The sequence below is a fragment of the Triturus cristatus genome, chromosome 5_1, assembly GCF_964204655.1.
Source record: "Triturus cristatus chromosome 5_1, aTriCri1.1, whole genome shotgun sequence".
NCBI classification, from domain to species: Eukaryota; Metazoa; Chordata; class Amphibia; order Caudata; family Salamandridae; genus Triturus; species Triturus cristatus.
Window position 1 is genome coordinate 442,686,413 of NC_140587.1, and position 17,648 is coordinate 442,704,060.

The window sequence follows — 17,648 nt, forward strand, 5'->3', positions numbered from 1 at the left end:
CAAGGAAGCTTAAAACTCTGTTTTGTCAGAGATGAGCCTTTACTCTGCCTTTATTTGGGAGAAGGAGATGGATGGTTAAAGGTCTACAGTTGGCTCAATGGTGTGTGGATTATGGGAAATGCTTCATTGCTAACGTAGACTGCAGCGGAGGAGTTCTTCAAAGTATTGGGTCACGACCGTCAATTAACGTCACCAAACAAATGTGTGGCAGTAAAATAAAAAATGAAAATACCCATGGAGAAATGGAAATTGACTAGGGGTGCTGTCAGGGAGGGATGGAGGGGAGAAGCAAGGCGGGGAAGAGGCGAGACGACCAAAAGTCATGGAGAAATAGGAATAAGAATGGATGATGTGGAGATAAGGGATAAGCACAGTGAAGAGGTATATGGGTGGTGAGTTGTAATCAGAAACTGAAGAAGGCTGGAAGAGAACCGGACAATGTCAGAGAACAGTCCATTGACTGCAGAGACCACTGGGAGAGGACTAGTAATGAATCGCCCGTTTAATGAATGCCTATTATAGTATGAACAATAAAATGTGAAAACAAATGCCACATCTCTTCATTAGAGTGAATGACAATCGTAGACACACACTGTAGTATATCTGCAGCAAAACTAAAATTCAATGGATCAGCCAGTGCTTTAGGAACAATGCTATGGCAGAAGAGGACTCCTAAATGTCTTTCCTCACTAAGCATTGCAATGTGCACACACAAATCCCTCTGCTTCCAAAAACCACAAAGAGCAATAACAAATGTTCTGACCTAGAAGAATGAAATCTTCCGCTTCCTCTGGCTGCTGGTGGGTCATTGGTCCAGAGTAGAGTAGAAGGCCATCTGCTACCTCTGTGATGAACTCCAGAGATATTCGACTCTCAAAGCAAAGGCTAGGAGCGGGAAACCAGGCATAGCCGTGGCCAGTGAATGTGCGTTGTGTCTGCTGGCATTCAACACCATAGAAAAAAGGCGGGCACTGGCATCTGGGAAAAGAAAGCGTTGCCTTGGGTTTAGTTGTCTGCTGTATAGCTGTTGCAAACACATTTTCACATTAGGTGGATATGGAAGGAGGCATCATGGACATTGCCTTATATTAGAACAAGCTGCTACAAACACTAAGGGCCTGATTACGAGTTTGGCAGACAAGGTTACTACATCACGAACGCAAGGATATCCCGTCCGCAATATTACAATTCCATTATATCCAATGTAAATTGTAATATGGCGGACGGAATATCTGTCACGTTTGTGAAAGAGAATCCCATCCGCCAAACTCGTAATCAGGCCCTAAGTGATTACAGTTAATTTATTATAATCTGTTGATTTGAAAGTGAAACTATATCCAGTACGAAAATATGCTCTCACATGTAGCCCAGATGTGTGTCAACACAGGTTCCTCCGTTCAGGCATGGGTTGGCAGGGTACGAGGCGCAGGAGAGGTGCTGACTTTCCCGTGCCGCGCAGGCGCACTCTGCTGCGGTCAGTACAGTCACTGAAACCAGTGAGACACCACCAGCAGCAACGACCGTCGGCACGTGCTTGAAAGTCTTGGTACTGATACATCCAGTGCTATCGCTGCAGTTCGTATTGGCACACTCATTCACACCGATCTGCTGAATGTGCACACCCAAAGAGGTTTGTAACTGCGAAGCAGAAAGAAAGAAAGGACAAGCAGTAAGTCACATGAAGAACAATTGAAAAGACTATAAAAACGGGGGAACTCGGTGCTGCTCTTTGGGGATTTGAGCCTGGTGTCTTTCACAGGATCAAACTATTGTGTCCACTTGTCCATGCCATTGTGCAGTACTAATATTGAATAACCTACAGTTTTGTCTTTACTATAAACACCTTGCAGTCCCACCTTGGCCACAAAAGAAGATATTACAATTCTATATTTGCCAAAAAATAACTCTGTGCTGTTCCCCTTTCTGAAGAATCCTGCGAAAGTCAACCTTCAAATCACTATCTCTCCCAGATCTTGCTGACATTCTCTACTCCCCAAAGCCACTTCTTATGAAGATAATCTCTTAGATTATATTGTCCTTCATCAAAGCTATCTCTCTGGGAACGCTCTCTTACCCCTACTTACCACAGGCGCTCTCAAGACAGGCTGGTTCGTCCCACTCTAAAAGAAACCTACAATAGATCCTGATGACCTCAGCAACTACAGGCCCATCACTCAACTATCATTCATCGGCAAAATCAATAGGAGCACTGTCTGACTCCAAGTTCACATCAATGTGAACCATCTCCTCACTCCTACAAGTCTGGCTTCACATCATGCTGCAGCACAGAAAGCGCTACCTTAACATCGTAGACTATGCCCTGCTGACCACAGATAAAGATGACCTGTGTCTCATGATATTGCTGTACATCTCAGCTGCCTTTGACACAGTCAACCACCTCACCCTCATACGTACCCTGGTGTCTCAAAGGGGATTCACAGGCTATGTCCTTCACTGGTTCTTCTTCTTCCTTTCCAACCAACACCAGTTTGTTTACAAAGGCACCTCCAGATCACCAAAGATGCCTATACCCTGGGGGTCACCCAGGATTTCATACTGTCTTGTCATCTTCACCCTTTACATGGGGCCACTTGGTGCTCTTTTCACAGATAACAGAGTTGTGTATGCCAGTGATACACAACTCTACTTGAAAGTCTTCTCTGCATCAGACATCCAACGTCTCAAACACTGTCTGCACATCCTCCAAACCTGGATGTCCATTACCTACCTCAAGCTCAACCCAACCAAGATACCAAGACATAATTCCTGTTATTTGCAAAGAACAACAAATGGTACAACATAAACCTGGCTCAATTATATGAACATTGACAACTTTGAATCCCAACTTTCAACGAATGCTAAGTCACTCTGATTGTCCCACATCACCACGTCACCACCCAGGAAACGCATTGCCAAAAACAAAGATGGCGTGGTACCAGTTCTCTCTTCTGTAGAAAGTCAAACTCTTTTTTCCAGATGTTCAAGTCTTTGAAATTCTTGCAACTAGATGGTAGCAATGCCTACTCCATGGCTTTCCAAACTCCACAATGTCCACCGTATGGGCATCCTACATATTACATGACATCTCATCCAGAGCCTGAAGAAATATAATCACATCACCCATATTCTGGTAAAACTCAATTTGCTCTCCTTACAAGCAGTCATCATCTTCAAAACCAGCTGCATCATTTGCAAAACCATCACAAGCAGCACTGCTGCTTACTTTGCAGACAAGATCACCATCTCTGGTGGTTCTCTGCACACCCTCAGCCAGGATACCATCAGACTGCAGACTAAGAAGTGTAAAACAGAAAAAATAAGAAAGCAGGGCTTTCCCATCTATGCATGCAGGATCTGGACCAACATTCCTGTATCCATCAGGACTACCCCAACTCTGCTCCAATTTAGTAAAGAGTTGAAGACTCACTTCCTGAAAGAACACTACATAGCAAAGCATTAACTGCCCAGAACCGAGCTTTCTCTTCTATTGCCCTTTGAATTTATGCTTGTCTTTGATTGTGTAGTGATCCGCCAGGTTTTGGCTTAGTCTGTACTATTGAAATACCATGTACGTACATTCTATCTAGGACAAAAAGATCACACTCCATTTCGATCATTGCAAAAACACAGAGAACATCAAATAGTTCTACATTTGCCAAAATGAACATTCTGCAATCCCTCCTTGGACAGAGAAAACTACCTTCGGCTCTGACTCTGGGCAAGTAAACCTCTCTCTATTTCTACCCCAGTACCAAGTTTTCCAAAAATAAAGAAGACCCCTTAGTTCTACAAACACTCGGTAACATAGAACCCACTGCTGCCTCGCATTGGCACAAAACAATGGCATTTGAAATTCGATCTAGAACAAAAATGTCCCTACTTTTTAGTACCCACAATGGCCCACACTACGATACTCTAGGGTGTAAATTTACACAGAATTTCCCGTCCCTGCTCTGGCTTACTTAAGACTGCCTTGGAAAGTGCAAGAGTGTGTGCGATATCGACCATAGGTTTTAGTGTATAAAGGGACCCTTTGAGTACAGTTTGCTTTGACATCGTTTTAACACTTTTATACGTTTGTGCTCTACAGTACAGCACACATGCAAAGTTAGAAACGTTTTGGGAAAAGCTAAGGTTACTCCTGTCTCAAGATAGCTACATTTGTGACCCAAATCCCCACCTACCAATGTCAGAAAGTAGGGATTTGTGACAAACCCAAGGGTGGTTGAATGGCAACGCCCATGTACCAACTATAGTACACCGTCTTCACAAATACGGAGCTTCTTTCTGGCACAAAACATGTTTTGCACTAGAAAGCAATTCCCAAAATCTACACTTTGTGTTGATTTGTGCTACATTTGCGGTGCAATCCCAGTGCAAATTGGTAGTAAATTTCCTCTTAGGAATTTAAACAGTAGATAACATAACATCTAAAATGATCTACAGTGAGGTTATATGGCATGCCCTACAAGCGCATGAAAGAATTCCATCTTTAGCAAAAAATATATATTAATAATAATGAACAGGACCCACATTTATTTCAAATCATTATCTGGTCAATAAAAGATAACAGAGTCCACTGTTTTCATGTTAGGTTAAATAGTTCCCTATTGAGAATGATAGAAAAATTATGAGCGGTATTAATAAGTATGTTAAAATATATATCAAGGATTTTCTCTTTGAGACTGTTACTCTGCAAATCCTAAATGAATTACACAGAGAGCCACTGCACACACAACGTACCTGCTCTTTCGAAGCCGCTACGTTGCCTTCAAGTTTCACAGGCGGGTAATAGGGTGAGCCATGAGCTGCAAACCACACGTCAATCCCGCGTGACTGACCCGGAACATTTAGGACGCTGAACAGATAGAGGTTCTCCACGCGGGCAGGGATGGTCTGAGCGAGCAGCTTCTTCAGGGTGTTGTACCTACTTTCTTTTTCTGGAGATTCAGCTATAAATTCCTCAGCTGTCACACCTGCATAATACAGAGTAAAATCTAATTACTGGAGCATCTTTCTTTGTTCACTGGAACAGGATATCGCATTGAAATGGTTGTAGTTAGAGGGCCTCAGTACCCTTAGACCTAACATGTAACAGTGCCACAATAATAGGTTAAGGGACATATCATAGAATATATGTTGGGGGTAAGGGTGCGTAGTATATGTTTTGTGACAATGACAAGTGTTGAACAGCAATGATTAATATAGTCAATAGCTTAGATGGATATATCATATATGCAAAAACAAGATGTATAAAGTACCTAATTTGTAAAAACAACAAAAGAGTATGGGGCCCAAAGTTTTTCTTAGAAGCCCACCGGTGATGCAACCAAATTCTGTGGTTGCCTAATATCAAAGTTGCCTAGTCCAATTTCTACCTCCTGGCTCTTTCTGCCACCAAGCTACACTTCCTATCTCTTTAGTACTCTAGTATGTCCTTTATTATCTCCACTTTCTCCTTTTGTCACTGTGGTCCTTTACGTTATTCCTTCTTTCTTCCTTTTAGGCCGTTCCCTCTCTTTTGCTGGGCCGAAATCGGATGATGAAAATGCTGACTTGGTCTTACACAACTAACTGCTATTGTTCACCACCTGCAAGCACCTGCACAAAATAAGCAATGCATATACCAATTCGCTTGGATCTTAATACTGGTAGCACAGTTGTAGATGTGCATGTCCTTACACTGTGCAGGCAGCAGCACTATCTTTTCATTTTTGATAAAGACTTCTAACAGCAGTTTCTTCACCTTAGAATATTCCCCAGGCTTCAGACTGGATCCAGAAAACCTTGAGCAGTACTGCTGCACACCGGTAGGTGGCGTTGATTGGCTCTGCGTTGGAAGTGATGTTGCAGTGCCCATGTAAGAGCCACCTGGCGCGCTGGCATCAGTTTCTTTCATGACTATTTTCATGCCAAAAACACAGAGCTATGTAAAAACCAATGTTTTGTTCCTGCTTTTTTTCGGCACCAACAGCGTGGATCCGGAGCGCTACCTACGTAATTTTTTGGACCCTTTTGGACCCTTTTTTGTGCAATTGCTCCCAGTGTCACGGTCAGATGTCTGTGTCTGTTACCCACTTGGCCTGTCTTTGGGGCCTGGGGTCAAATCACGACTCCAAGGCCTCTGCAAGTGGATTTCAATGCATCCGAAGGCGATTGTGAACGTACAATGAAGTGCCCGATGGCACGGCAGAAGGCAACTCCGTGACATTCCCATTCCCACTTTCGGTCCGTTCTCAGTGTCGTTCCCATGGACATCATCTTCGTGCTCCAATACCTCTTCCTCCAAGTCAAGTAAGTCAAAGAATTACAAGAAAAATAAGTTGAAGCATTCCTCAGCTTGGCCCTCCAAATGCCAGGATTCTAGGCCCCACTCCTGCACTCCACCTGCGGAGCTAGCAACAGAGCCCACTCTGCACTACCCCGGGTTCCCTTGAGCAGGAATGATGGTTGCTCATCTAATTTTATGATGCCATGCACACACTCTTTGGGCCACCGACTCCCTCCGGCATGCCTTCAGGCGCCATGAAGCCGTGAGGTGTCCTGGCTGGGTTACCACTGACGCGAGCTGCACCCTCTGGATCTACACCGACGTCGACACGGTTGCCTTCTTCCATTCTGGTTTCCTTCATTCCAGTGCCAGCCTGGTCTCCGCTGGCGCTGCTTGATAACAGCAAGCCCATACTTATCCCCGACTCTGAGCTGGCACCGTCCAAGCCCTACCGACCCCTGGACTTCTTGCCACTTGATAGTCCCTTCCTTCCTGCAGTGGGAAATGAGAAGGATGGGTTTGGTCCTATGGAGGAGGGCCCTGATTCAGCTGAGAACTGGTACAAGGAGCTGGGTGATGCCAGTGGGCAGGACACTTCCCCGCACTCTACCATAATTCCCTCTCTGGCCTGGTTTCAGAGGAAGGCACATCCTTCACCACCGTGATGTGCAGGCCAGAGGAGGTTCTTGACCTGCAGCTGCCAGCATTCAAGACCAATGTCTTGACCGAGGTGCTTCAACCAGAGGCTGGATTCGCTGAGCCCTTGCGTCCTTTCAATGAAGCCCTCACAGACATGCTACTGGGAGCCTGGGCCAAATCCTGCATAGGGGCTACTGTGCACTGCATGACTGCCCAATGCCATCGTCCCACCCCATGAGACCCAGCCTATACACCTATAATACAGCCTTCCTTTCCCAGCAACCCTCCCCTGAGAGTCTGGAGGTGCAGGCCACAACCTCTAAGGTCAACCCAAGTGCGTTCCTGTCCACACAACTGGACAAGGAATCCAAGAGGTTGGACACCTTTGGGAAGCACATCTTCTTTTCCACCAGCCTAGCATTGCAGTCAGTGAACACCGCATGCCTCTTGGGCTGTTACTCCCATCCATTTTAAGTTTCGATTGCAAAGCTGCTTCCCATGCTGCATGAGGAGGGTCACGCCATCCTCAATCTAGCCCTCATAGATAAGGAAGCAGAAAAGTTCTGCATTATGAGTAGGCTGGGCACAACAGACTCCATAGGCAGAGCCATAGCCTCCACACTGTCGCTGTGTTGTCATGCCTGGTCGCTGTCCAGTTGTTTCTCAAAGGATGTCCAGGCTTCACTGATTGACATGCCATTTGGCAACTCCTGCCAATTTGGCGATAAGGCTGACACAGCGGCGGAGCTCTTTCAAGAGAGCTGGTCACTGCCATATCTTTCTGGCTCTCTCTATGTGCCTGGTTCAGCAGCAGTCATTTTCCCCATATGGCTGACTTTTTTGAGGCACCAGTGGGTGTCCACTATACAAGCTGTACCCGCTGGTGCAGCAACCTGTCCAGTCCTTTCGGTGATGGGGCTGAGGACCCCATAAAGGATGTGAGAGCCAGGCCCGGCGATCTGTCCAATCCCCCACCCTCCGGCAGCCTCTAATCCCCTTTAGTATACCCTTCATCCCACACAAGCATCCTGTTGGTGGCAGGATCAGTCACCGCCTGCCACATGGTATGCGGTCACTTCCAGCAAGTGGATACTTCAGCTTGTGTGGAGCCCAGGATATCCGAGGCTGCTGGTTCTGATGGCTTTGTGCATCCTGTTGGTAAAGCACGCCAGATGGAATATGTGTGTCAGCAGTGGGATCCGAATTTCCAGTAGGCGCAGCACAAGGAGAACCTCTATGTCCTGGCCCAGATTTCGAAGGATTTCGAAGGAGACTGCAAAAGACCTGCAGTGGCAGGTGACTAATTACGATTAACCCAGCGGCAGACCTCTGTCTCTTCCCAACCCAGAGCTGACTGCGGTGACCGATGCTTCACTTTCGGGCTGGGACGGCTATCTAGGAGAGGTGGAGATTAGAGGACTCTGTTATACAGTGGAATCTAAGCATCATATCAATCTTTTAGAACTGAGAGCGACCCGCTAGGGATTGAAAGCCTTCCTTCCATCCATCAAAGAAAGGCTGATTCAGGTGTACATGGCGAACACCACTGCCATGCGGTATTGCAACAAATAGGGTAGGGTGGCGTCGTGCCCCTCTGCCAAGAGGCTCAATGCCTCTGGACTTTGCTGGAGCACCAGGACAGTTTTGTGGTGGTGCAGCACTTGGTAGTTTCTTCAATGTCAGGTCAGATAAGCCCAGCCTGCAGTGCCTTGTTGTTCACAAATGCCGAGTACACCCAGAGGCAAGGTCTCTTCCAAGAACGGGAAAACCCTTGGCTCAATCTATTTGCCACCTCAGAGAACGTGCAATATCAGCACTTCTAAACATTGGAGTTTCTAAAGCAGTTCTTGCTCGGAGACGTTTAGAATGGAACTTGGGACTCTTGTACGCCTTTCCACGAATACCACTCCAGCCCTGAGTTCACAAGAAATTCGAGTTCAACCAGGCTTAAGTCATGTTAGTACTCTGGATTTGGATTTGGCATGGGACGTATGGTATCCTGAACTCCTGAGCATGAACATGGATCCTTCCATCTGGCTGCCTCTTTGGGAGTATCAGCAGCAAGGTAGGGTTTTGCACATAAATCTGCGCATTCTGCACCTTTGTGCTTGGAGTTTGAATGGCAGCAGTTGAGAGTCTTCAATCGCCCTCTCGAGGTTTGTGATATCATCTTGGAGCCAGGCGTCCCTCCACCAAAACATTACAATTTTTAACAAAAGGCTGACATACCTGAGAAGTTAGGCTGGTACTAGTAAAACATATATATTTGGCAGGAAACTGGTACACACAGAAACAGGAGGACATACACATTGAGTGTAAGGGGAGATAGGCCACAGATTGAGGGAGTGGATTGTATTAAATAAAGATGTGCAGGCTATGGAGTTTGGTATTCCCACTGGATATTTTAGCAGTGCATTAGTATTGCAGGGGTGTATTTCTTTCCCAGACAGTTATGGTTTATTTACTGTGGAACGACCAATAGTTTTGACCACTGCTCAAGCCATCCGGCCTAAATCAGCAAAGCATCTTATATAGCTATTGTCCTTCGTGGATTGCACAGTGATGTGAGAAGATAAACCAAACCCTGGAAATATGATGGAAAGCTCTAAGCTTCTACTGCAACGGCGAGACCTATTGATGCTGCTAGTGCTTGTTTAAATTATAGCTCGGTCCAGGAAACTAGCAATTTCCTGACATATATTTGCCAATTGGTGCTGGGCAGCTATTGCATAGAATCTCATACGACTCCTTGTAAACACCTATAATACCTCGTAGGGAAGAGTGTTGGTATGTAATCAGAGTAATTGGAAAGGTTCTATAGAAAAGGAAACAGACTGGCCTTTGGATAGCACTTAAATTCTCCAGTGAAGCATGTAAGCACTATACCTTTTTGTAAAGGTCAAATAACTTTTTCGGTCTCGCTACTAATTAGAAGTAGACAAAAATAGTTGCAGAGTAGGCTTTTCACACATGCTTAAGACACACACACACACACAGTGATGGGCAGAATAGCATAGTGCAGTGGTGTTATGTGAGTGATTTGCATGTAGAGTCACTGTATGTACATTGGTAAGTAAATATTTATCTACCGTGGATATCCTGAAATCCTGGCATAGATCCGCCCACACTGCGACCTACCTGAAAATCTCAGGGATCCCGCATTGCGAGCTGCTTCGGATGAGATTTCTTTCACCACAATCTTCACGGTAGAAACCACATCGGGCCATAAGCCATCTATGACTTTCACCTTTAAGTGGTAGACTCCAGGGGCCGTGCCCTCTTTGATGCTGAGTTGACCTGAGTTTTCACTGAGAATGAAGTGCCTAAGACAAGTTTTCAGAAAAGGGCAAACTTTAGGAAAAGCATCACAGTGTAATTTACATGCCAATCAGATTCTGAAGATGCAATTAGTTTTGTTAGCATGGGTCATTCCAAAAATAAATTACAACCAGGAGAGACTTCTCTGCTTTTAAAAATAAATCTTTTAATTTGATAAAATGCGATTACAATTTCCATTGGTTTCAACTCGCCTTTCCCCAAGCCCACCTACATCTGAATTTCACCATTATATAAAAAAAACCAGTTACCTTTGTTGACCAAACCTGTCAGGACCACTAATAGAAATAATGTCAGTCGGCATCAAAGTTTGTAGACTCAAGTTTTCTTTTACAATAAACAAATGTTTACTGTCATGCAAGAGATAAATAGCGCTAGCAACAATTTAGGTTTTCAAATTACCCTTATACGTTTCAATATTTTAGCTCTTAAGCTCATCTTATTGGGCTCCTTCAGACACCACAGACTATGGATCTATGCACCCAAAACCTTTAAAGTCAGATAGTCAAAACAAGAAGTGGCCCTCATGTTTTATCTAGAGGAGAAAGGGAGATTCTATGATCATCTCTTGACTGAATTGAGCGCTACATTCTGCAGTGATTGCTTTCCATGGCTAATGTCCGCCATATCTTAGTCCACCACGTCTCTGAACAGGGAAGTATCAGCCATTTGTAAAACTGAGCTATAGACAGACAGACTACAGCTAGAATATCAGTAATTAGTTTCCATATATCTGATCAAAGAGGGCATTCATCCTAGGGTCCCGCCAGTCCCAATGTAATCTCTAGGCAGTGCAATGGAAATAATGCCTCTGTAATACTGGGTTCTGTGAATAACATTTGCTTCCTGAATATCTTGCTATATGGATAGGTCCAGTAATATGTGTCCTGTTCACCCTTCTGCTCATCGGGCCATCAACACTATATGAACTTCCAAGGAATAGTTTGCTTAGGTGGCCCAGTGTCAAATACCATCTACATATCACTCTGTAAGACAGAGCATTATCCTGTGTGTGGATGTACTTAGCAGAGTTAGCTATTTTGTTTTCATAAAATCCCTCATCTCTGTGTGGGTACATAACAATCTAGCTTCCTCTCCAAGCATAACAATTTATTTAACATTTTTGTGAGAACCTTAATTGTGGTATATTATTAAAAAATACAAAAAAATCTGGAATATTCATATCGCTTAACACCAACAAAATATAATCATGTTTTATAAACAGTAAGTTCAATAATTTCTCTTACGCATTATTAATTTGGAGCTCTAAGCCATTCGATAATGCACTATGCACTCCACATTATAGTATTGGTTAATTAAAAGGATGAAGAAAATTATCTTAAATATTATCAGTTGCGAGCATGAGTTTCTGTGAAACAGGATGCATATTTTGGGACTGAGTGAAGGGCATTACTTGTGGCTGGTGTGTGCTCTTTGTGCTAGTATGATTCCTATATAATGCTGGGTCACTGCAGGTGCTGTCTCTCTTCTTCTGTCACTACCGCTCTGGTTCTAGTCGGCACTGCCAATCTCCATGGCAGACTGGTCAATCCTTCAAAACCACCACCAGCTGAACACGAGGAGCAGGACTTGCTGCGTGCGATTCTTCAAGATGTACACAAAACACGAATGACGCAGGAGGCCAAGATTAACACTGTCGCATCTAATGTAGGCCTGCTCGGCAGCAACCTGCGAAGTCTTGGACAATGTTTTTTGCGAAGCCATCAGTGATTCAACTGAAGTTAGATGTTGCTACATCAAGCTGAAGATGCAGAGACTCATAAAGTACCTTATAAAATGTGTACAAGATATAACAGTATCAATGTAGTGGGATTGTCAGAAAGAGCAGAAAGCCTCGGTGTAGTTCGCTATCAGTCGCAATGAAAGGACTCTGTGGAGCGGGCACTGTATATCCATCACATTGAGGGCCCTATAGTCGGGATGTGGGGTGCTACCTGTGCAATGGCCTCGATTCATCATGAGGAATCTTAGCACATACAGCGTATTGACTTTGAATGGGCCCAGTGGAAAGCCACAGGGTCTTGGTGTAGTTGAACCAATCAATGTCCATCTTGTCATTCTACAAAAGTCACATTTATCAAAGAATGGTGCTGCTAGACTCAATAGGAGGTGGAGGGGTCAGCTGTAGGGAGACAAACTGACCTCAAGCTCAAATGCACGTTAGACTCTACCTTGGATAAGAATATTTGATGTATAGGGCCAAACATACATGCCTGATGGAAGAATTATGGTTTGTGGACTGGCAGTCATACATCACCAGGATGTGTCTTAAATGGCCATAAACCAGAGAAAATGGTGGAACGGCTACTCTACAGTGAGGCTTCTAAAAGTGAGCTGAGTTACGAACGGCCGGCAGACATACTCATATGGAGCTATCAGTTAGATTTTGGTTAACTACTGCAAACTACTATACACACAGCCATTCTACCACATCTAAGGATTTCTGACTGACGCACCTCTCCTTCACCGGGCAGTCTCAGGCACCTGTTCCATTTGATGGCCGGAACACCAATTAATGGCATCATCTCTTCAGTCTCCAATCTGGACACAAAGAGGGCCTTCAATATAAGAAGCTGGAAATACCTGTCCATGGTACTACCTCAGATTAATATTTGCCTGTAGATGATGAGATAAATTCACCTTTTGCATACTGACTTGGTGGCCCATGCCATACTAGCACATACTCTCACCCCATGGGCACACTGAACCAGTAGCTTGGGAACTTGGCATGGCTCTACATTGTTGCTTTAGATGTTTGAACAGACAATGGAACTGATGGCCTGCCATGTTCAACAGCTGGGTTTAGTCGGGTCCAAATCTGACTCAAGAGAAACATCTGATATCTCTATACGCAGAAGGCATGCATCTATAGGTCAATGATTGCCCCTTAGAGATGTAGTCTGTGGAGAACTTTGGTTACTTGCCAGATTCTGGGTAATTTAGGGCTTATTTTACCTCTTCCCGGTGTGTAAGGCATCTCCATTAATGCATTGGTTGGAGCATCTTTTCAGGGTTTCTGAATCAGAGCAATAGGTACCATATGCATACACCTTTTGGAAGATGCTTTCCCTGTTAGTGCTAGGTAGAGAAGTCGAGACTAAAATAGAGGCCCTCCACCTCTTCATGTACTTCTTCCAGAATTTCCTAGTTCTCCTTACGCCATCACTTTTCAACCAATACGTTTTCTTTGTCTCATATTTCATAAATTGCCGTGCAATGTAGAAGATGGCACTAGACAAGCTCATACTTCTGCTGACTGGTGGCAGGCTGGGCGGTCCTGACCCAGAACTGTAATACTTGGTTGCGCAGCTCCATTTTAATGCCAAGTGACTGTCAGGGACATGTTGGTTGAGTAGACGCTGCTGATAAATAATGCCCAACCCATGGTACTTCCCATGACTCTGTTCAGAGATAGTATTGCTTGGCAACCTCTACCCTTGTTCTGTAACTGGTGATGATGACTCGTTGCACGAGACGATGCTTAAAGCGACCAAAGTCTGCACTGGTCTATGCACCAGCTACCCTGCTGTGGGACTTCTCAACTTTGGCAAAAAAAAAGGTATTCAAGTGTTCATATGGACTTGTAGATTTCACACTCGTAGGGGCCCTCCATACATTTGTCATAATGTGTTCTTTCACTAATATTGGATTGAGCTGCTTCATTCCTGCTGGTCTTATGGCCAGCAACTTGGTGTGCCCACCTCACCTGGTGCATCGGCACACATGAATCCCCCAATCACTGTGTTGCGTAGACCCTGCTAGATGTGGTAGAATGTAGTGAAGTGGTAATACATTTGTACTGGGCACTAAAGGTTATGCAGGGCTTTATGTTAGATTATCTTTGAATGGGTTAAATGGTTCAAGAATATTGATAGAGATCTGTCAGATGAAGAATGAGGGAGGATGGTGCCCCACCCTACAAAGATCTTACGTAATACACGCTTTAAGCTTGTGCAATTTATCTCTCTACTACACACCTACTCACACCTGTCAGACTCCACATCATTTTTAGTTCACTCTCAGCTGCCTTATCCGAGGTGCTGTGCTTAGTGTCTTGACCTCCTTCACAGGAGTGCCCAGTGTTAGTGCCCTTTTCGAAAAGGTGACAGAAAAGGTGACTTCAACTGTAAGGTCAAACCTGCTTTATCACAATTTGTGTATTGTGGGCTGGGTGACACCCTAAATAGTATACAAGTATAAAAATGTTGATTAGGTGCCAAACTCAAAAAAGTCAGAGTTTCCACCCACCACTACAGGCTGCACCAAGGCCACCAATAACTGTTCTACTTCTGAGTGCTCTGCCTTTATGGCCAAGGTAGGGACTCTGGAATCTACAGACTTCACTGGTATATGGGAGGCTGAGCTCTCCAGGGATCTCCAACATGATCAGTGATACAGCTCTGTTGTGCAGACCATTGTTGACAGAACTCCAGTGATTTTGGGTATGATGCCCCCAGGTTTGGGTGGAAGTCATGAGCACCAGAGAGAGAAACCTGCTGGAATGATGTATTATGTCTGAGTATTAACTCTAATGTCAGTGTACCATTCCCTTTATGCTGATAGAGCCTACCATTTGATCTGTGCACTCATGTAAGTGTGTGTTATAATTTATTGAAAATAATATTAAAAACAATAGAAGACTAATTATTGGTATGTCAAAAGAAATAATATAGCATAGTTTAGTCAACAAGGTTAGATAACAATTGGCTATTTGCTAAGTTAATAATATCCAAGTAAATGTATTTAATGAATTTAAATTAAAAAAAATATTTTTTAAAATGGACTAACAATCGGTCTCCATCTTTGTTTTATAGATAATCTTTCCTCATTTCTTCTTGACACTCAATCCTATATTGGTTTGTCAGTTCACTAGATTATTTTGCTATGTAATACTGACAAAGGGGCATTAAACATAAATGCTTCAAATTCTCTGCAGACCTATCTGACACATTACAATTGGAATCTCTAAATGTTTATGGAATACAACTGGTTGAAATTATTATTCAAAGAAAGTCTAAATGTGTCGTTAACACATATTGAATTTAACTGTTCATAGAGGCAGACTCCATAATTGTGCCCTAAAGATTAAATGTTACTAATCATTTCATAAGCATGCTCGAATGAGAGAGTCAATTGCTGACCATCCATATTCTCAACTATATTTCCTAAGTGGTTTCATTAAGACCAGAACTAAGCTACATATTTTATTAATAGGTACTAATCAGTTAATTCATAATGTAACCAATGATCCAAGCTATACAAAAGCGTTAATGTCTAACAAGACATTGACTTTTGACATTCTAATTTGTTTTACATGGATATTGACTGAGCACGATTATTTTGGTATAACAAACGTTTTTCAGTGGATAGTCATAGTTCATGTGTACTGCTAGCTGTGCCAGCTGAAAGTGTAACCCTTCAGAACAATTACGCAACATCCTTTGCATTCATTATAGTATTTGCTTCCTCTGCAAAACTTTGAAGAATGGACCGGTTACCATGAATAGTACGATAATCCAAAATAGCTCAGGTGCTAAAGCAAAGTCTCATCTTAGTCCATTTCAAGCTTGGGGTCTCATCCTGGCCCATTTTTACCCTTCGCCAAGTAGTTGAATGGCCAATCAGTCCCAAATAAGCCCAAAGGAATTCCTTTGGAGAGTATCCTTTCGGATAGCAATTTACATCTTCTACCACTTCACTGTGCCTCATACCAGAAGCATTTTATAGACCTATACATTCTACATAGAAACTGACTTTAATAATTGAGGCTTGCTTTTTAGTTATGTGTTACAATATATAGCTGATCATGAACACTATATGCCCATTTCACAAAAAGGGCTATTTAGAATGTTGATCCCTTAGAGAGAAGTTTTTTGATTTATCAAAGAATTCCAATGGTAGTCCTGCAAATCTGATGCAGGACTACCCAAGTCCTTATACATTTCTGCACACAAAAATGTAGCAGGTCTGTATTTCTGCATGCATTAATTTAACAAATAATAAGGGCATTTGCACTCTTTTTTCTCCAAAGGGAAAATGGAGAAATCACTTTTGCTACTCACCCATTAGTCCAGGGAATGTTTCCTACTATTCCCCATTGTGAAAATGTTTGTACTCCTGCTTCAGGAGTAAATATCTGTTCCATTTCAGAGTGGAAAACAACTTCTAAAGGTATGTGACTAAACTACCAAGATTTATGATATTCACCACCTTTTCCAGATGCCCCACATGAAATGTCAGCAGTGTTACTCAATTTTAAAATACTAATTGTTAAAATCAGAGAATTTTAAGTTTGAGTAAATCCATTTGGGGAGGCAAAAATCCCACATGCTAAATGCACGGGGTTTTTCTCTGGATCATGCAGCTTTTTTTTTGTTTCAGTTACAGTGAAGTACACATATGGTTTTGGAACTGGTCTGCGTGTGAATATCTAAATCTCGCCTGAACTGCCATAAATTATGATTGTCCTAAACCTCTTTTGGTAGATGCTTTCTTGATGATTCTTGCGAAAAGTTACTAACAGTATACATTAGCAAGATCATTTTTTTTATGAAACTCCAATGCCCCCCCCCCCTTTTGTTTCATAAATATAGCTTTAAAACATAATCTATGTGCTACTGTATGGTCAACACTTTCAAACAGAGTAGATAAATATTAATTCTGTCGATATATAAATATATATATATTCAGCCTTTATCCTATTTAATCAAACTAACAGATTCAAGTTCACCACTCAAATTAACAACTTATATTTCCTTATACTAATCCACCAGTAATCTTTTGAGATCTGGAGTAGCATGCTACTCACAGAAAATATATCATTTATAATAATAATATTGTTTAGATCGGTGACTGAGGCCAATTTATCTTTAAACAGTGAAACAACTGCTTTATTTGTATCAGTTGTAACTTTAGAAATGATCACTCATTGGGAACAAACTCTACTTCTGACATACTTGTTACACTTTGTACATTGATAGGTATCCCATCCTATCATTACTAGTCCTTTGCTATCAAGCCTTTTGAAACTAAGACCTCAAACCCTTGTACACTATTGTTCATTACATTTCAATGTATTTGTTTTTTTCACAGTTATTTGCCCCTTTCTTTATGAGAATGTCTTCACTGACTAAAATGATGTCTCCTTAGTATTACAGTTTCCAAATCAAACCAATTTATCTTCATTATGTTATATGATTGTCTGTTTCTTCCTCTTTTGGAAAGGGCTTCCACCAACTAGAACTTTATATAATCATTCAACACTAGCATTCAGTCAACCTAATTTCCGAGCACTTTTTTACCTGTAGTTGTTCTCCTTGATTTGAAATTCAGTTTCCTGAGGCTTTTGCGCACCATCTCATTGAGCTAGCACACTATATCC

General features: G+C 42.8%; 1 protein-coding gene across 1 annotated transcript in view; it reads right to left on the reverse strand.

Moving 5' to 3' along the window:
- The window catches only part of LOC146831027 (neural-cadherin-like), a 473,840-nt gene that overhangs the window by 56,126 nt on the left and 400,066 nt on the right, over positions 1-17,648 (reverse strand). Inside the window, exons 20-23 of the mRNA XM_085605228.1 lie at positions 10,049-10,233; positions 4,744-4,976; positions 1,361-1,638; positions 764-978 (exon numbers count right to left, since the gene is read on the reverse strand). Coding sequence (XP_085461354.1) covers positions 764-978; positions 1,361-1,638; positions 4,744-4,976; positions 10,049-10,233 — 911 coding nt within the window. The remainder of the gene's footprint in view (positions 1-763; positions 979-1,360; positions 1,639-4,743; positions 4,977-10,048; positions 10,234-17,648) is intronic.